This window comes from Anabrus simplex, chromosome 5 (assembly GCF_040414725.1).
Source record: "Anabrus simplex isolate iqAnaSimp1 chromosome 5, ASM4041472v1, whole genome shotgun sequence".
NCBI lineage: Eukaryota > Metazoa > Arthropoda > Insecta > Orthoptera > Tettigoniidae > Anabrus > Anabrus simplex.
This window is the reverse complement of record NC_090269.1, coordinates 262,343,923-262,365,324: the sequence shown is the minus strand read 5'-3', so window position 1 is coordinate 262,365,324 and position 21,402 is coordinate 262,343,923. Positions and strand designations below refer to the sequence as shown.

Sequence of the window (21,402 nt, the reverse complement as noted above, 5' to 3'; positions counted from 1 at the left end):
AAACTGTCTGACAGGACCAAGCTAGGGAAGATGCCCCACAGAAGGTGCGAAACATGTCTTAACGATTTTTAACGATGTTTAACTAATATGTTAACATCTTGTACTGTATTGAATAGTTTGAGTTATAATAAATTTCTTATATTATTATAAATTAAGATTCTTTCAATACGGAAAAAATGATTTTCATTACTTGTAACTAGGGAAGGTAATCGGAACTGGGATTCAGAAGAAGACCTGCATAAGTAAACAAGCATAAGCAATTTTTCCCAGTGAAAATGTTTGCAAAGCAATGATCTCTAGTTTTCAGGTGCTAGAAGAGCTTCGTGAAAGTTCAAATTGATTTTTAACATCAACTCCTTGGAAGAATTGAGGGAAAATCTGAGATATGAAAGAGGTAAAAGAAAGGCATTATGTGTAGTATAACCCATTCCATTACTGACATGCATTTATCATTTAACTTTCTTATTAAAACTCATTGCAATGAATAAGCAAGTGGAGCAGTGGCTAAATGGTCATTGTACTTTTCTCCGAACCGCGACGACTTGAGTTCGAGTCCCGCCATAGACATAACTGCAATGCATGACAGGGACACTGCTAATAATTGTATTGATATATGAAGCTATCATGTTTGTGCACTGGATTCCGGTGCCATAAAGAGCTATTATACGCTGATATTGTACTTCATCAAACAATGTTAGTACCACTAAGGCCATTAAGGTGCTGATATCCTCATATATAGCAAAACCACCCCCTAGAGGGGTGAGGTAAAGGCTTCCACTTATTGTAACCTTGGCAATAAGAAGGAAGAGTTCTTAACCCTCCAGTATCCTTGGCTGCCTTTGCTCCCAAGAATTAAGCCTACTCAGTTTTGGTTTAGGCTCTCCACAAGTGGAAATCTTGTTTCTAAATGCCCTTTACTGCCTTTAGTATCCTAGTCTTCCACATTGTAATAAACAATAAACCAATAGTATAGGGTATTCTTGAATATAAGAAGCATATTTTCTTGGATTATAGCTTGATATAAAACCCATAACCATAAAGCATTCTTCCACATTCATGCAAAGGAAAGGGAGTAATAGTTTGATTAAACATCAAAGACAATAAGCTAGAGAGGATGATTCAAACACAAAATAATACAGCACAAACAATAAGTGCAATGCAATGACAGGTCAGTGAGGAAATAATATTTTCTTTGTAAGAGTCAGTTTAATACACATATTAAGCCTTGGAAAGAAACAAACAAGTGTCAAATCAAGTCACAAATAGAGAGAGAGGAATAAGGAAAAGAACACAATGGCAGGTCAGAGTGGGAAGAGGGAGCAACAGAAAGAGCAGATGAGGACAAACTTGAAAACACAAAAGGACAAGGGCAATCTCCACATCCTCATACACTGCCATCCTCGAATAGACAAGCTCTCTCTGACGCAAAATCGGAAGGTTATGGGTTCAGATCCCACTGGTGTCTGGCTGACTGGTTTGGATCTGTACTTATCATCTCTTCAATATGTACTATATGTACTAAACACAACCTAATACAGAGATAGTCTATTTCAAGTACAACATGGTTGTAAAAATTTAACATTCATTGAATTGGCCTACAACGGGTGACTTGTGTGCACTCTACACAGTTGTGATGGTACCCAATATTTTGAAGGTCTATTTCGAGTATTTTTATGTAATAAACTGTTGAAATACTGGTACCTAAACCTCAAAAATCCTTTATGTTGAATGTAACTGTGATACCCAATTTTAAAATCTGCTGTAGGTCACGCCGACACAGATAAGTCTTATGGCAATGAATGGGATAGGTACGGGCTAGGAGTGGGAAGGAAGCAGCCATGGCCTTAATTAAGGTACAGCCCCAGCATTTGCTTGGTGTAAAAATGGGAAAACATGGAAAACTATCTTCAGCGCTGCCAATAGTAGGGTTTGAACCCATTATCTCCCAAATGCAAGCTCACAGCTGCACGACCCGAACGGCATGGCCAACTCACTTGGTATATTAAATGTTTCCTTCTTTTAGCCACTGTTAGGTTACTTTCTGCATTAACATCATCTTTAAGAAAGAAACCTCTGATGATGACAGTCCTGCCAATCCTACCAAGGGCAATATTTATTGCTTGCAGAGCTTGCATTTAGAAGACAGCAAGGTAAAAGCCAAAGTACTGCTTGTTAATTCTATTCTTAGTGTCAATGAAAAACTGGGGGACAATATAAATCATGCACTGTTGTTTCATGCGTTCTTTATGTTGATTTCACATATAAATCAATCACAAGAAAAATCAATCATCAACATTAAGTGCTTGAAAGGAGCATTTACCTCTCACCAAATAGGCTTTGAGATATTAGGTTGTGTCTAGCAAAAAAGGCCGATCACACTTCAGTGGGACTCGAACCTACACTCTGTGCTTAACATTTCTGTGGCATGTATCTGACGTGACTTGATAATCAAAAGCTGCTTAATGCACTATCGTATTTAGTATGTTTTACTCAGGCCCCTGCTCATCTCATAATGGCTTTAAAAATTGCCTTGTATATTGTCCTGCCTATTATGCTTAATACCAATATAGTTGGTTCGTTACCGGGGCAAGTTGGCAGTGCGGTTAGAGGCGCGCGGCTGTGAGCTTGCATCCAGGAGATAGTGGGTTCGAATCCCACTGTCTGAAGCCCTGAAGATGGTTTTCCGGGGTTTCCCATTTTTACACCAGGCAAATGCTGGGGCTGTACCTTAATTAAGACCACGGCCACTTCCTTCCAATTCCTAGGCCATTCCTGTCCTGCGACGTAAAGCCACTATCAAAAGAAAAAGTTGGTCCGTTATTAGACATTAGAAATTTTCCAGCTAACTCATTCCTGGTTGCCAGCATTTCACCCCAGTGTGCTAAATTGGGCTCATCAGTGGTCATTGTCATGATATGTCAATCAGCTCAAGGTCACAGTTAAATTCCATTATTCATTAGTCGGGTTTGTGTATAAGACAGATTACAATTAACAAGGTTTTTTTCCCATAGGGCAATGTCATTAATAGGTCTAGTGTTGTAAAACATAAATACCAAATAATATCTTGGCATATAGTGAGTTACATGTAGCATTTGCAATATTGTGTGTGCAATATTTTAATTAAAATGGTAAAAGAATTCGAGCAGGTTTTTGTATCTGCTGTCCTGTACAAATCTGGTTGTTTTCCATACAATGCAGAATTGCAGTTAATACACAGTTAATGCGCAATCCCTTAAAGATAATTTTACTAGGATTTTACAGTTTGATGCAAATATGAAAGCTAAATATTCAACTAAAATAGCACACAGCAGGTGACTAGCACACTCTACAGTTATGCTGGCAAAATCTGTAGCTAAGATGTTAGATAATGGAGCAGAAATGGCAATGCAACCACAGCCCACTTGGTAGACACGAAATCCAAATGTTGTGGTTTCGGGACTCAACAGTATACAGTGAGCCATATTTGCCCGGTATTTAAAATTTCTTTGGTAAGCACTATATTTACTAAGACATGAATTAATACCTGAAAATCTCTTTGAAATACTTAAAAAAGATTCAAATAACAGAAAAGAACCATGTACCCTTATACTAAAACACTGAAGAAGAGATTACTTGACGACAGGAAACAGACTTCAGGTAAGTTACTCACCTATGGAAACCACTGATGGGCTGTGAACTGTCCGGTAAATATTCTGTAAGTGGAGCAAAATAACCACCATATTCTGGCATTGGTAGAGGATGAGGCTGAGGTATATCAAACCTATCTATGGGACCAGTTCGGAGGCAGAAACCTTCATCAGCTGCAGGCAGCTGTAACTGAAAATGCAAAGAAAAATACTTTAAATATAAATACTACAGATGTATTCATATAATGAACAGTTCAAAAGAGAGACAGTGCAAATGCACACCAAGAGTTTGCCAGGACTATGATATGTCTCATTTCATACTTAGCAACGTACTGTATAAAGTTATATCATAATATTACGACAATACCTAAAGTCATCATGCAAGTCAGTTGTAGTGAAATGCAAACTGACCATCATGGGTAAATGGTGTGATTTCCCTGATGTCCAAAGGAGCATGATAAAAGGGTACCAGGTGAAGGGTGGTAGCATCTTAGATATATAGCTAATTTTGAGAGATGTTAGAGAACCTCAGTAGTGAAGTTGTACTAAAGTTGGACTGCTGGTATGTTGAGAGCCTTCCAAAGCATAGCAGTGGTACCCCATTCCCAGAAGGGAATGATGATGATGATGATGATGATGATGATGCCATGCTGCACCCATTTGGGTTGCCTGTCAATTCTGACAGCCTGTTTTACCCTGACAGCAATCTATGGCTGAGTTTTAATTAAATTTGTCAGGTAAACTCCTTACATGAGACAAAGGGAGAGGCAGGAGCACAGCACAGCTGCTCTCACGGCTCATATGCAAGCAGGCATTGCAACTGAAAACTTCTTACTGTATGTAGGTTTGATATACTTAGCTCTGAAACTGCATGCTTTGGTATTCATTTAGAATGTCTCACTGGAAGCCTTCCATAAAGGCTTTTTTTTAGAATATCTCAGAAATAGCTTTAGGTCATATGATGTCATGATGACCACAGCTAAAAGAAGTTACAATTAAGTTCATATGGGTGACCGCAAATAGTCTAGTCTGCACAGTCGAAGCCATGCATGAAATGTTAGTAATACCGTAAAATACCGTGAACAGAAACAGTGGGGTGAATAGAAACAAAAACCAGGAAAGTTTAGTAATTTACTGTAAATAATACTGTAATTGTTGCATTTTAAAATTTGTTGGATATATTTGTGAAATAAGATATCCTGAAGATAAATTCATGTTTCAAAGGTGTGTCCACAATGTTTTGTGGAAGCCATTGTCAGGTAAAGTGGAGCCAAATCATCAGAAGAAAATTGGCGCGGGAAAGCTTCATTCAGACAGCAGGTAAAATGTTAGTGTAGGCTAATCTTATTTTATGAAATATCTTGTCTGATGTTTAATAAATGATATCATAAATATGGCATTATTATATTTTTACATGTGTTTGTATATCTAACCTCAATTTATTTTTGAGCACAAATTGTCAATTTGTGGGGTGAATAGAAACAAAGAGCTTCATCATGCCCCGAACTTATAAACACGATCCTAGGAGCAAGTGCTATCACTAACACAGCCAAAAAGCAATCCAGGCAGCAGTGGATGATATCACCAACAATGCCCTCAGTTATAGGGACGCAAGAAAGAAACATAAAATAAACTATTCTCTATTGTACCAACATTTGACTCGAAAGGGTACTATAAAGAAACAAGGTGGACAGTATTAACTGCAGAAGAAGAAGAATTGCTTGAAGATAGCTTAAGTGTATGTGCTGAGTGGGCTCACCCAATGGACCCATATGATGCGAGGATTATTGTAAAACGCTATCTTAATTCTCGTGGGAAGATCGTAAAAATGTTCAGAGACGATATGCCTGGCCGGGACTTCATTTGTTTTCAAATTTTGGATTTTATACAGTACAGGCATATATGTTTTATTAGGCATTTTGTGCACAGAAATACCATTTGACATTGTAAATGTGTAAATTTTAGAAATACATCAGAATGTTGTAAACTTTTATTCAATTTAACCTACTCATTTTGTACCGAATTTATTGAAGATAGACATAAAAATGTTGAGAAAGGATGTTTACGTTATTATTCTACCCCATATAGCCATATAGCATTAATGTTAGATATAGACCGTTTCCAATCCCCCAAATGAAGGTACAATAGCAACATTATGGTAAAATGTATGCCTGTTCCCATTCACCCCACTGGCGGGTAAATAGAAACAGACATGTTTTATAAAAATATTTTGTGAATGGCAACTGCCAAGACCATGATAATTTGACCAGTTAATAATTTGACCTACACCCATACAATGCCACAAATTCGTGTATCTTTCGTAAAGCATTGAACATACAATTTCAAAAGTTAAATTTGTTTCTATTCACCCCATTTTACGCTAACAATTGTTACTGAAATACTAGTGGCAACTGTTTAATGTTCATTCAATATTGTTATAAGTTAGATGTAAAGAATCATGCATCTTAGTAGGTGTGCTAGTTACAAACTGATGAGCCCAAATTGGCACAATTGGACAAAACACTGGCAACCAAGAATGAGTTAGCTGGCAAATTTATTATTTCCAATAACGGATTAGTTATATTGGAATTATGAATTTACTCATTCAGGACAAATATTTCAGGTTCCCTATGGGAATCAATATCTGAATCACTGCAGTGTCAGAATTCTGTCCTACAGAAGTTCCTTAATGTACCAAGAGTCAATAACTCAGATTTGTTGCAATTAAACACCCTTGAATGCTACTGACATACATCAGCATCATGTCGGTAGATTTACCTGCATGTAAAAGAACTCATACAGAACAAAATTCCGGCAGCCCGATGTCTCAAAAAACCATAGAAATAGATACTGGTAATGGGACGTAAAACCGATAAAATTATTATTATTATTCCTGACTGACTGCAGCTGGCCCTGCAATATAGAGGTAGCTCTTACCCGGAGGCCCAGGGTTCAATTCCCAGCCACGCCAGGCATTTCTATCTGGATTTGATGGCTGGTTCAAGGTCCACCCAGCCTACAGGAGAACAAATGAGGAGCTATCTGACATGAGACAGCGACCCCGGTTTAGAAAACCTAGAATAACGACCGAGAGGATTTGTCGTGCTACCCAAATATCACTTCATAACCTGGAAACCTTCAGGCTGAGCATCAGTCGCTTAGTAATCCAAAGCCCTACAGGAATGTAGAGTCATGGGTGTAACTGACTGCGCCCATATGGCCATCCAAACTGATTGCTTCAAATGCTAAAGCGCTGGCGTTCTAAGCCCAGTTGTTCAAATATACCAACCTCTTATCCGTAGATTATTCTGTGGGACAAAATTCGAGCATCTCGACGTCTCCGCAAACCGCAAATGTAGGTAATAGGATATAAAATTATTATTATTATTATTATTATTATTATTATTATTATTATTATTATTATTATTATTATCGACAGTGATCTTGCCGACCTATCATTGTAACTTAATATACACATTTGCAACAGGTGTCTTGTCCTTGTTTGTCTTTCTCAATCAGAGTTACTGTTCTTAGGTTGGTAAATTATTGTAACAATTTAGAGATAGATACATTAGACTACTAAAAACCTCAACCTGGCCTCTGTAGAAATTTAGCTACTCTAACTTCGGATTCCTTACCTCTGGTTCTGTTGTAGGAGTTGATAGATCGTCTGAGAGCATAGGAGGTCCACTAGCCGTCCGAGCCTTCTCAGTACGTGTTGGTGGAAATCCAGCTAGTGCTCTCAATGCTGAGTCAGATTTTGATGTCCTAGAAGAGATATGAAAATAGTTTAAAAGCAGCACAAAATTAATTCAGTCAATATGTCAATCAGATGAAAGTCCTGGTAATAATAATAATAATAATAATAATAATAATAATAATAATAATAATAATAATAATTATAATTATAATAAGCTGAAAACCGTCAAGACATGACGGTCAATGGGGTAAATATTGAAGAATTTCCTTATATACGACATTCCTTGTCCTTTTTTAGTTCCGTTTGGGCCTGCTATGGACCACGTGGTTCTTATCTCTAGCAGCTTTCTTCTTTGACCAGTAGGTACTCTTTCATTCTTGCACTGTGAATGTCTTTTCGCTCCTGAGTCCATTTCACACCTCCTCCCGGACGTACTGTTTTTTCTGTTAGTGACTGGAGAGAGTTTGATGTTCTGATCAACGTTCTGTACCTATTCCTGTCATAAATTTCACTGCGAGCAATGTCCAATTCTTGAAGGTCTTTTCTGACGAGTCTTGCCCACTTGGCATTAGTCGCTTTCCCTCTAGAGATGGTGTGGAAGATTCTGGAGGTGAGCCTCTGACTGTCCATTCTCATGACATGACCGTAGAAGTTCAATCTCCTCTTCCTCATAGATGTTGTAATGCTCTCCAATTGTTGGTACAGTTCGTTGTTGTGCCTGATTCTGTACTTGCCTTCTTCTTTAATTTTCTTTACATCGCACCACAGATAGGTCTTACAGCGACGACGGGATAGGAAATCGGACCGTGGCCTTAATTAAGGTACAGCCCCAGCATTTGTCTGGTGTAAAAGTGGGAAACTACGGCAAACCATCTTCAGACCTGCCGACGGTGGGGTTCAAACCCACTATTTCCCGAATGCAAGCTGATAGCTACATACGCTAAACCACGCAGCCACTTGCTTGGAGCATTCTTTGTACAGTTACCTTTCGGCACTATTGCAACTGTAAAATATCGCTCTCTTGACATTGCAACATTAAACTGTCCATGGCTGAAAAATGGCTGAGGTAAACAGGTTCACTGATATTGTGATACAAAGTGCCAAGCGAATTGGAAATTGATGCTTCTTGAAAGAAAATGGAAGTGTTTTTATTGGATGTTGTTATGTCAATTCGAGGGATTAGACCTCTCTGTCCAGCTTTACCTCCACTTATTATCTCCAAATCTAAACAATTTTCGTACATACTTATTAGAGATAGATCCTACTCTGGTTCCGTTTAGGAGCCGTTGGGAAACGTTCCGATTTCTAAGGAGCATAACTATGGCTCTAATTTTTAGAATAAGAATATGTGGAGGCAAACCATTAATTCGATGGAATTAAAGAATTATGCAGGAAAATGAAGTAGCTAGCTTTCATCTTTAGTATTAATCTGTTGACTCTATATAGTGTATGATTTTGAACTACCGGGTGTAAGTCCAATGATTTTCAAATTAACTAAGAATGGTAACCTTCGAGAACCTCTGTGGTGTAGTGGTTAGCGTGATTAGCTGCCACCCCCAGAGGCCCGGGTTCGATTCCCGGCTCTGCCACGAAATTTGAAAACTGGTACGAGGGCTGGAACGGGGTCCACTCAGCCTCGGGAGGTCAACTGAGTAGAGGTAGGTTCGATTCCCACCTCAGCCATCCTGGAAGTGGTTTTCCGTGGTTTCCCACTTCTCCTCCAGGCGAATGCCGGGATAGTACCTAACTTAAGGCCACGGCCGCTTCCTTCCCTCTTCCTTGCCTATCCCATCCAATCTTCCCATCCCTCCCCAAGGCCCCTGTTCAGCATAGCAGGTGAGGCTGCCTGGGCGAGGTACTGGTCATACTCCCCAGTTGTATCCCCCGACCAAGAGTCTGAAGCTCCAGGACACTGCCCTTGAGGCGGTAGAGGTGGGATCCCTCGCTAAGTCCGAGGGAAAAACCGAACCTGGAGGTAAACAGATGATGATGATGATGATGAACCTTCGAGAAAATGATATCATCCCTCGCAAAAGTGAGAGTTTTGCTATACACTGTGATTACGATATCATCATGTGCTAAAATTCTGGCTTGTAGTTCACTTGCAAAATATCAGCGAATTCCATTTTTACGTGGTTTTGCGTGCAATTTTTTAAATGTAAGCGGCGTGTTCTGAAGAAGGGCCAAAGAGGAGTGGGTGTCATTTACATTGAGTTGAAGCAGTCTCGATAGGCTGCACAGCTTCAGAGGTTGACAGAAGCTGTAAGAACAAAGGAGATTTCCAATTTCTGGAATTAAGGAAACCTTGAGTATTTCTCGTTCTATTGTGTCGTGCGCGTTTCGGAAATACGACAATGAAGGCAACTGAAGGCATCCACGATCAACTGTGGACAATGCAGTCACGGTTACTTAACGATAGTGATAAAAGAGCAATAATATTGACACTAACTACAGTCGCATTCAATCTGGAAGTATCTGACTCAATTCCAACACACTTTCGGAGTGCTCTTGTAGCTTCTTTGCAATATAGGAGCCGAAGAACCAACAGAATGTCTCAATTAATACCACAACAGAAAAATTGCTTCGGTTTTTAATTACTGTGTTGATGGAGTGAATGTACCTCATAGGGACTGTTGTAAGTACTTCCTCTTCTGCCGCTTTTCCCACACTGTGGGGTCGCGGGTGCGAACTGTGGAGCACATGTGGATTTGGCTCTGCTTTACGGCTGGAGCCCGTTCCTGACGCCAACTTTATGTGGAGGGATGTACAGTAATCATTACTGCGTATTTCTGTGGTTGGTTGATAGTGTGGTGTGTTGTCTGAATATAGAGGAGAGTTTTGGGGCAAACACAAACATCCATCCGCGAGCCAGAAGAATTAATCAGGCGTGATTACAATCTCCGACCGACCCTGCCAGAAATCGAAACCGAAATCTTCAGCCAAGGAGTCAAATGGACTGCTGCGAGTACGCAGGTGTTAATATAAGGAAAGATCTCCATTGGGGTAATCATATTACTGAGGTTGTAAATAAGGGCTACACATCTCTTCATATGGTCATGAGGGTATTTAGGGGTTGTAATAAGAATGTCAAGTAGAGGGCGTATAAGTCACTGATAATACCCCAGTTAGAGTATCGTTCCAGTGTATGGGACCTTCAGCAGGCTACTTAATCCGAGAACTGGAAAAGATCCAAAGGAAAGCAGCAAGATTTGTTCTTGGTCATTTCTAACAAACAAACAAACAAACAAACAAACACACACACACAAACAAACAAACAAACCAAGTAGTGTTACGAAAATATTGCAATATTTGGGCTGGGCGACTTTCGGAGTAAGGAGACGAGTTGCTCGACTGTAAGTGGTATGTTTCAGGCTATCAGTAGAGTCATGACGTGGAATGATATTAGTGGACGAATAAGCGTGAGTGGAGTTTTCTTTACGAAACATCATATTATGAAGATAAAGTTGGAATTCAAGGGGTCCAATTGGGACAACTATTTGTTCATAAGATAAGGAATTAGAGATTGGATTAATTACCAAGGGCGGTGATCGACGACAAATTTCCAACTACTTTGAAATTATTTAAGAAAAAACTACATAAACAATTGACTGGGAATCTGCCGTCTGGGCGGCAGCCCTAAATAGAGATCAGCTGCAAAGAAAAAGAAGAAGAAGAAGAAGATGATGATGATACAGATCATCACCTGAAATGATGAAATTGCCGTTTGTGCTCTGCAGGACTGGAAACATGTAACATGCTCCAATGAGTCAAGATACAAGTTGTTTAGAGCTGATGGCGGGGTATGAATTTGTTACAGGTCCACCGAGATCATGGATCGCAGTTATCAACGAGGCACTGTTCAAGCTGATAGCGGTTTATCCTCTGGTATCGGGCGTGATTACATGACATGGGTTGTGTCTGCTGGTTCGACGCTGAACGTTAAGCGCAGCAAAATTGTGACCTGATGACCATCTGCAGCCATTCATGGAGTACTTTAAGACAAGGGTGAGATAACCCAGCAAGATAGTGCATTGTTTCATTATGCGAGATTGTCCAGGACTGTTTTATGGAGTACTGTGGAGAATTCCAACATATATAACCATCATTTTCATGCAACATGAAACCCACCGAGCAATTATGGCAAATGATGGAGAGGTCCATTCGGACCCAGGATTTTTCACCAGCAAATACCAGGGAAGTACGAAAAGCAATCGCTACAACATAGATTAACATATATCCAGAGGGCTTCATACCTAAATGGAATATGTGCCACGTCGTCGAGTTAATGGACCTTTCTCAGTAAGAGGGGCCCTACAAAGCTGTTAGACAGGTACCCAATGACCACTGGCATGTCCGCATACAACATAAAATAACGTAGTTTGACAGGAACGAATAACTTCTAGAACACCAAGTTTTGCCAGAAAGAGACACCCTGAGAGCAAGTAACAGCACTAGGCGAGCCACTCGACTCTCAGACTCTTCAAACTGAATGACCCAAATTTGAATTCCGGAATCATCCGGATGAGATGATACTGGCACTATTTCTTCTTCGTCTTCTTCTTCTTCTTCTTCTTCTTGGACTCCATAGCTAGGCGAAGAATATTGGGTAAAACATAAAAACAGTCTAAAAACCAAAGATAATCTCCCTATTTTCTGTGATTTGACATAGACTTTTTCATATTGGTCACCCAAAAACTATCTGCAAGGCCAATAAATCAAGCAGGTAAGCCTTTAAAAATACCTGCAATTGGTATCATCATAACTAGGCCCGGATTCATATGCACTAAAAACAAAAATAATATGCATGCACATATGCACTAAAATGTTGAAAATGTGCACGAAAATATGCACTAAAAATAAAACAAAATATACTTACCAAACGCTTTATTTAATTATAACTCAGTGTTAAATTGATAAACATGCTTCATTCCTTGCAAAATGGTGCATGGCAGTAGATTATCAACAGTTTTTCAATGCTTTCAAGAGTCATTGCCTTTCGGTTGTCGAACAGAATTAATTTAGACGCTGAAAATTATCGTTCTGCGTTCACGGACGTAAATGGGAAAAACGTGTACACTGGCGTTGACTGTTCCGAACATTCTTCTGACAAAGGCTGCCTGATTCCACTTATGTAATTGCTTATTGATTGAATCTTCTTCAGTCTTGGTTTTGAGTCCGACACCGCAATGAGTTTGTTTTTAAATTTTCCTCCAGTTTTACCAGGAACACGATTTAAAGAACTAATGGTGTTTTGAATTAACTGAAGGGATTCGTGTAGGGGTGCACCGCGAGTTTCTAGGCCCTTAATCGCCCTCTAAAGTGATGAATAATGCGCATGGATGAAACCGATATATTTAGCCATATACTGTACCACACTCAAATGGGCACTTTGCTTCACGAACACCGCAGTATGACTCATCAATACTTTTAGCTACATCTTTCACTTGATAATGTTGTGAGATGGACAGTAGGCAATGGTATGATGATAAACGGGGATAAAAGTGAGGTTGTGAGTTTCACAAATAGGAAAAGTCCTCTCAATTTTAATTACTGCGTTGATGGGGTAAAAGTTCCTTTTGGGGATCATTGTAAGTACCTAGGTATTAATATAAGGAAAGATCTTCATTGGGGTAATCACATAAATATGATTGTAAATAAAGGGTACAGATCTCTGCACATGGTTATGAGGTATTTAGGGGTTGTAGTAAGGATGTAAAGGAGAGAGCATATTTGTCTCTGGTGAGACCCCAACCAGAGTATGGTTCCAGTGTATGGGACCATCACCAGGATTACTTGATTCAGGAACTGGAAAAAAATCCAAAGAAAAGCAGCTCGATTTGTCTGGGCGATTTCCGACAAAAGAGTAGCGTTACAAAACTGTTGCAAAGTTTGGGCTGAGAAGACTTGGGAGAAAGGAGACGAGCTACTCGACTAAGTGGTATGTTCCGAGCTGTCAGTGGAGAGATGACGTGAGAGGACATCAGTTGACGAATAAGTTTGAGTGGTGTCTTTAAAAGTAGGAAAGATCACAATATGAAGATAAAGTTGGAATACAAGAGGACAAATTGGGGCAAATATTCGTTTATAGGAAGGGGAGTTAGGGATTGGAATAACTTACCAAGGGAGATGTTCAATAAATTTCCACTTCCTTTGCAATCAATTAAGAAAAGGCTAGGAAAACAACAGATATGAAATCTGCCACCTGGGCGACTGCCCTAAATGCAGATCAGTAGTGATTGATTGATTGCTTGCTTGATTGATTGATTGATTAAAGTTCTCCTGATAGAACGATACTGCGGATAACCAAATTCTCCATCTTATGAGAACAGGTTCCAGCGGAAGAGAGACGTGAGGCAGATGAGTTTTGTACAACTGTACACAAGCTGGTGCATTTAGGAACAGTTTTTTTCCCATTTGGAATGACTGTTGGCAGATGGAAAGAGGGTACGTATCTACTCTTCAATACGATGCAATCCATGGGCTAAACATCTGACAAAGATGAGATTTGGAACAAATACTCAAAGAGACTAACCAGCTGCGTCTGTGACTAAAAGGCGCACTTTCTAAAAGTCACTCTCCGATTTACTAGGCCACAGAAGTCGCAGGGAATCGTTAACAAATCTTGCAAGTGTAGCGTGGTTGGTTTTTTCTAGCACTTTGTACGAAAGTAAATGTGGTTTGCTCGGTCATTCTGGATATAACTTACCCTCTGTGAAGTTCGCAATGTGTCGACCACACGAATCGGTTGTTTCATCTACCGGTATCCAGACAGAGTTCCCTCCTTTGTCAGATCGCATCGAATCTACGACAGCAGCGTGCAGTGAAAATAAATAGTTCTCCCTAAGGGCATCCTTTGATTAACACAATACTTTTCAAGAAATGGGCGTAAATGCGGATTATTTAATTTTGCAGCGGGATTTTGCTGCATACAAAAACTACAAATATCAGCGGAAAATGTACTAACTTCACACCGTGGTTTCACGTCGGTTAAAAGTAGCTGTTCCGTATTCTTAATCCGTTCTTTTGATCTAATATGTGAAGTTGTTTTCGAATGCTGTTGAATTTGATTTGTTATCGCATTTTACACCCTTGTCGCACACTTGGCATTTCACTACGTCACTAATTACCCGATCAATTGTTTAATTAAAAAAAGACCTAGAGCTCTTCTCGTGTTGCCAACTGATGTACACCACACAGAGTTCATTAGGTTTTTCATTTCGTTCAGAAATCTTAGATAATCGATCACACATAAGACAAAAATATATCTGTAGGCCTATGTGCATTAACGTTCAAAATATGCATTTGCGTATGCATTTTTAAAATATCCGGGCCCTAGTCATAACACGTTCATCATTAGTGAGTTTCTAGGACCTAGCTGGCGATTAAATGGAAATATTTGTTAAATCGAAACAACAATGTTTTCCCAGTAAAGTGGGCGACATGTATGTTTTGTTTCCACTACAGATCAAGTACAGCATCGGTTTAGGTGTCACGTCACACAAATGTGATATATCTCAACTGTCATTGACAATCTGCCATCATTTCCACACCGCGAATTCTATTCGTCTGGACACCAGCAGCTGCGGATCTCGATCGTAACAAGCGCTGCCTCTCTGGTACCAAATTAGAAATAACATTGAGGGAGCTACTGATTTATACCTCTTCCTCTTCTTGCAAGTTACAAACAAAATTCACACTTCTGAGAAATTTACTTTACAAAATATAAATTCCCTAAGGCAGCTATAGAAGATCTCAAATTCTGATTTCTCTGAATATGTTGCTAATGGAAATATTTCTTCCTAATACGCTTCTAGTACTTTCAACTCGCACTGTAGTACAAAGATTTACCAAGCCGAATTCAGGGAGGTCCATTTGCAAAGTAGGTTACTATTATGAAGCTGAGGTCCAGAAATACTAAACATACGAGGCTATTACATAGAATCTATGATCATTCGACATTGATGCCCCCTCCAAAAACAAAACAAGAAAAACACAGGGCATACATAACTTACATACATACATCCTCATTAAAGGCTGTTATGCCTTTCAGCGGTGAGTCTGCAAGCCTCTCTGAATTTATTAAACGCCGCCACAATCCTCTATTTGTAACTAGTTCTGTGGCCTCGTTTAGTTCTATACCTATTACCTTTAAATCGTTAGACAATGAGTCTAACCATCGTCGTCTTGGTCTCCCTCTACTTCTCTTACCCACCATGACCGAGTCCATAATTCTCCTAGGTAACCTCTCCTCCTCCATTCGCCTGACATTACCTCACCACCGAAGTCGATTTATGCGTACAGCATCCTCAATCGAGCTCATTCTTATCTGAGCCTGTATCCCCTCATTCCAAGTACTCTCCTGTCATTGTTCCCACCTGTTTGCACAAGCAATCATTCTCGCTAATTTCATGTCTGTTACTTCTAACTTACGAATAAGATATATTGAGTTTACCCAGATGTCACTCCCTTAAAGCAATGTTGGTCTGAAAACAGACCGGTGTAATGACAGTTTCGTCCGGGAGATGACTTCCTCCTTACGAAATAATGTTGATCGCAATCGCGAACTCACTCATTAGGTTTGCTGCACCTTATTCAATCTCACTTACTATAGTACCATCTTGAGAGATTACACATCTTACAGTAAATACTTGAAATGATGTACCTGTTCCAGTTTTGTATTCCGTCCGCCTCTGTAGCGTAACGGTTAGTGTTATTAGCTGCCGTCCTCGGGGGCCCGAGTTCGATTCCCGGTACTGCCAGAAATTTAAAATTGGCAGGAGGGCTGGTATGTGGTTGATATGGTACATGCAGCTCAGCTCCAATGGGGGTGTGCCTGAAAAGAGCTGCACCACCTCGGGATGAGGACACGAATTTACTTAGTTTTGTATTCCCAAGCTGACATTCAATTCACTTAGATTTCTTACCTACTGACACACCACTTTAGTCTTGGAGAGGCTACTTTTCATATCCTACTCATTGCACCTATTTTCAAGTTTCAAGATATTAGAATGCAGGCTTTCAGTACAATCTTCCATTAAGACCAAGTCGTCGGCGTTGGCCCTCCCTGCAACTGCGTCCTTTCAGTAGATGATCAATGCAAACTATGTACAACAAAGGTGAAAGATTGCAGCCATGTCTAACCCCTGTAATCACCTTGAACCAAGAACTCATTCTACTATCAATTCTCGCTGCAGTCCAATTGTCAACATAAACGCCTTTGACTGTTTTTAGTAATCTGTCCTCAATTCCATACTTCCCCAGTACGGCGAACATCTGTTGCCTAGGTACCATGTCATATGCCTTCTCTAGATCTACGAAACAGGAACATAACTCTCTCTATTCCTCTCGTAGCATATTTCAATTACCTGTTGCATACGGAAAATCTTATCCTGACAGCACCTTTGTGGTCTGAAACCATGCTGGTTTTCATCCAACTTACTCTCAGCCACTGATTAAACCTTATAAAGGCTTAATAAAACAGAACATTAAAGACTGTAACATTCTCCTGAGCATTCTCCGCTGTCAACCCGAAGAAGGAAGGGATGCCAGATGGGAGGTCCGCCAAAGTATCCAAACAAAGGGATCTCTTCCAGTTGGAAAAATCTGCCTGTACTGTGGAAGAATATGTGGTTCAGGGACTTAACCTCGGCGGGGGCGTGGGGGGGGGGGGGTGTCGGTAAGAAATATGACAAGATAATGGTACACCCAATTAAGTAAAAATAAGGATTGGTCCTTTCAGCAAACACTGTTAGAAGTGTGTTGCATAGGAAGTCCATCATACTCGTTTACGAGTGATCGTCCGACGACGACGACTACAGGAATATCTTGCTTTTTTTATGCCGGGTGGTACAGCTGCCCCTATATTTTCCCAGACATATGCAACCAGCTAGGAATTAAATGTCGCTTACTACTAACTTACACAGCATCTTACAGCAATTTTATGTAGAGTTAGCCAGATATAGACTTCTCCGCACAATATATAAACGGTACAAGAGGCAGTAAGTGAGGCCCATCTCAAAAACACAGTACCATTTTATGTAGAACGAAGTACAATACTTCAGTCATTTTCACGAAATGTTACTGTACTGTACAAACCATAGCCACCCTATAGCTGTCGGTAGAGAATTGAGCACCTGATTGGTCCAGGATGCCATTTTCTTTTGATAGAAAAAGGGTGGTCGTTATCATAGAAAACGTGATAGGTTAGGACCAAGTACGGACATGTCAATTCATCGCCATTTTATATAGTCTCATTACATCGAAATTGATAGCAATGCGTTTTTCACAGTATTTTATAATCTATGACATGTAAATGCTGCACAACAGATGTGATAGCTTATGCCATGTAATTACTACCGTTAGAGCGTTTAATAAAGGTATAAATCCCGGCCATAAGGCTGTAACACATCAGTAACTTTTCAAAGCGGGAACTTTCGCTCTGCTCGTGAATACAGAGTTATAAGTGCGTTAAATTTCGCTCTGGAAATAGCTGTATGGAATTATGCATTGTGTATGTGCCTGGATATGTTATTTGGAGCGGAGAGGGTTCAAACCCTTCTTAAGACATGCTTTTTTTTAAATTTTCATTTAGTACTCGCCTAGGCATCCTCTACAAAGACTTAACTTTTCCGAACTCTCAAATATTCTTTCAAGCAAGTTATAATAAATGGACATAATAAATATCACCACGTAAGCAACGACAAATGTACTGTGAATATCACCTGAAACATTATGCAGGACTCATTCAACCACGTAATAGGTACATCTCTACGAGTAGGGAATGGTTGCAACTATCTGGATTAAGAGAGACATGATTCTTTATCACACTGTGGTGTTTGTAGCAAGGTAAACCTGACTGCACCTTCAAGATAAGAATTTGTAAAATATAACAGTTCCGAACCGATAGCCTAGATTATTTCATTAGTACAGAGTTATAAGATCTACTGTTTGTCGTCTGGAGTGGCTACATGGTACTAATTGCAGCTGGCATATGATCGTTTGCAGGGAATCGGAGTTCGAATCTAGTTACGAGGTTTACGCTTTTATTTCAATATCATACTCGTAAAGGCATTCCTAATTAAGGTTTAACTTCCTTTCAGAATACATTTTTGACCTTTACAAATAAAGCATACATAACAAAGGAATAACAACGTGCGAATTTCATGTGGCAAACGGCTACGACGGGCTGAGCAGCGGCCGCTTGGTAGGCCAAGGCCCTTCGGGGCTGTTGCACCATGGTTTTGTTTTTCTACCACGAATGAAACGCACTGCACTTTGTGAACATTATGACACACCATTCAACTAAGCAACTGTATACGTTCGACTTGTAGGGCACATGACACAGCACGTCGTAATCTTTGCAGCAAATTGCGAAAACTACTGTACGCCTAGTGCAAAAGCAAGAACTATGTATACAAGGGATGATTATGTGAATATTGTACTACTTTATGGGGAAGTAAGGCAGAATTCACGGGAAGCCAGACGCTTGTATCACCGGGCGAGTTGGCCGTGCGGGAGATAGTGGTTCGAATCACACTGTCGGCAGCCCTGAAGATGGTTTTCCGAGGTTTCCCATTTTCACACCAGGCAAATTTCCTGAACAAAGGCTACCAACTGCAGATGCATTTCGACGTATTGAAAGAAGGTTGCGGGCAACGAGATCATTTCATACTTCACCCCTCATTCGGGATGTTCCAGTGACGTCTGAAAATTACGCAGAATCTGTTCAAAATGAAACTGCGTACAACATGCATACAAGCTCGCGGGCTATCGGAAATGAACTGAATATCAGTCATGTATCTGTACTGCGCATATTGCACCGCCATAAATTCCACCCCTACCATCCACAACTACAGCAGGAATTTCACGGAGATGACTTTCAAAAACGGATAAAATTTTCGCAATTGATATTGCAAAGAGTAGAAGCTGACGCGGATTTCTTGACGGACATTTTGTTTAGTGATGAATCCAGATTTCACAACAACGGTACTGTTAATCGTCACAACTTCCATTGCTGGAGCGTTGAAAATCCTCACTGGATAAATGAATCTCGATTTCAGGTACAATGAGGCGTCAACGTGTGGTGCGGGATAATAGGTGACAAGATAATTACGCCCTATTTATTCGGTGGAAAATTCACGGGACGACTCTATTCATAGTTCCTTCGTGAATATCTCCCGCTGTTACTGGAACATGTGTCCCTTATGACACTGTTAGGGATGTGGATGCAGCAGAATGGAACTCCTTCCACACCGGTCGTTGGCAGTATGGAACCTCTTGCATAAGAAATTTCCTGGACGATGGATTGAGCGAGGGGGTCTTGTCACATGACCGGCTAGATCACCTGACCGTACTGCATTAGATTTTTCCTCTGGGGTTATTTAAAAGAAAGAGCTTATGAACAGGAGCCAGGGAGCCTGAATCATTTACGGAGGCTCATCATTGAAGCCTGCGGACAGGTTCCACCACATACGTTGCAGCAAGCAAGAATGTCTCTTCTTAACCGTGCTGAGATTTGCTTTAGCGAAGGAGGTGGTCATTTTGAACATTTGCTTGATCATTCGAATGGCCATACACAAGCCCATTGCACCTCTGCTGGTAATGGCTTATTTACTGCAAATACCGAGCTCGATAGCTGCAGTCGCTTAAGTGCGGCCAGTATCCAGATTCGGGAGATAGTAGGTTCGAACACCAATGTCGGCAGCCCTGAAAATTGTTTTCCGTGGTTTCCCATTTTCACACCAGGCAAATGCTGGAGCTGTACTGTAATTAAGGCCACGGCCGCTTCCTTCCCACTCCTAGCCCTTTCCTGTCCCATCGTCGCCATAAGACCTATCTGTGTCAGTGCGACGTAAAGCAACTAGCAAAGTAACCAAGGTAAATATTTTTAGGTTAGGCAATAATCTGCGGGTTGCATAAAACTGAGTGAATAGGGGCAGCTGTACCACACGGTATATTCTTTTAAATTTTTGTGCACTTCAAATTTTGGCTCATATTTCATCTCGGATTAGGTATACAAGAGTCGAAAGTAGATTCAGTTCAACTTTTGTTTGTTTGTTTGTTTGTTTGTTATGTCACAGGAAAATGAACGATTTTTTAATTAGTTTGCAATGGCTTAGCAATATTAATGGGAACAAACAGGAAATGTCGAACTTCTCACGGAAAATGTGGTTTCCGATCTTTTATGTTTCATGCGTTTTTACCGAACGGGGAATAGTAATGGAGATATTCATGATTATTACATCTTACACATTAACTCATTCTGCTACATAAAAAAAAACTTCATATATTAGTTTAGCTACAAAGCGTGCAAAAAAAAAAAAAAAAAAAAAAAAAAAAAAAAAAAAAAAAAAAAAAAACATACGTTTGGATATTTAGGAAAGATCTGACAGTTATTTTTCTATTCTGTTGCTTGACGGCAAATATGTCATTTGGGCTTATGACAAGGAATTCGAAGCCTGATAATCACGACGTTTTGCGCCTCGCAACCATCACCACTACCATCAGGAACATTCATGTCAACCGAGTGGTATCAAATTTAGTTCTACCGCTAACCCTATGGTTGTGATTTTTTTATTTTTTGTTTTTTACAATTTGCTTTACGTCGCACCGATACAGATAGGTCTTATGGCGAAGATGGGGTAGGAAAGGGTTAGCAATGGGAAGGAAGCGACCGCGGCCTTAATTAAGGCACAGTTCCACCATTTTGCCTCGTGTGAAAATAGGAAACCACGGAAAACCATGGGTTCGAACCCACTATTTCCCGATTGCAAGCTAATAGCTACGTGGCCCAAACCGCACAGCCACTTGCTCGGTAAATAAATAGGCCTACTGTTAATTATTATATAGGCTATAGGTGTCAATTCGAAAGACCTGTAACCAGGCCTCTTCGGAGGCCATACGCCATTATTACTATTATTACTATAATTGTTTGCAATCGGTGAAATTAAATTACTGTTCCTTTATGGGAGCTTAATTTTTTATCATTATTAATAAGTTTATCCATTCACTGGGAATGAAAGATGACATTATTTTGAACAATGCGTGTGAAATGTGGATTTAAATTAGCGTAAACTA

The 21,402-nt window shown here is 40.1% G+C and overlaps 1 protein-coding gene across 2 annotated transcripts in view; it reads right to left on the bottom strand.

Annotated features, from left to right (window-relative positions):
• The window catches only part of fry (Protein furry), a 1,574,680-nt gene that overhangs the window by 162,600 nt on the left and 1,390,678 nt on the right, over positions 1-21,402 (bottom strand). For both annotated transcript variants that reach the window (XR_011018272.1, XM_068227610.1), the window contains exons 30-31: positions 7,265-7,394; positions 3,650-3,816 (exon numbers count right to left, since the gene is read on the bottom strand). Coding sequence is in view for 1 of the 2 variants with exons in the window: in XM_068227610.1 (XP_068083711.1) it covers positions 3,650-3,816; positions 7,265-7,394 (297 nt within the window). In the remaining variant the exon portion in view is untranslated. The remainder of the gene's footprint in view (positions 1-3,649; positions 3,817-7,264; positions 7,395-21,402) is intronic.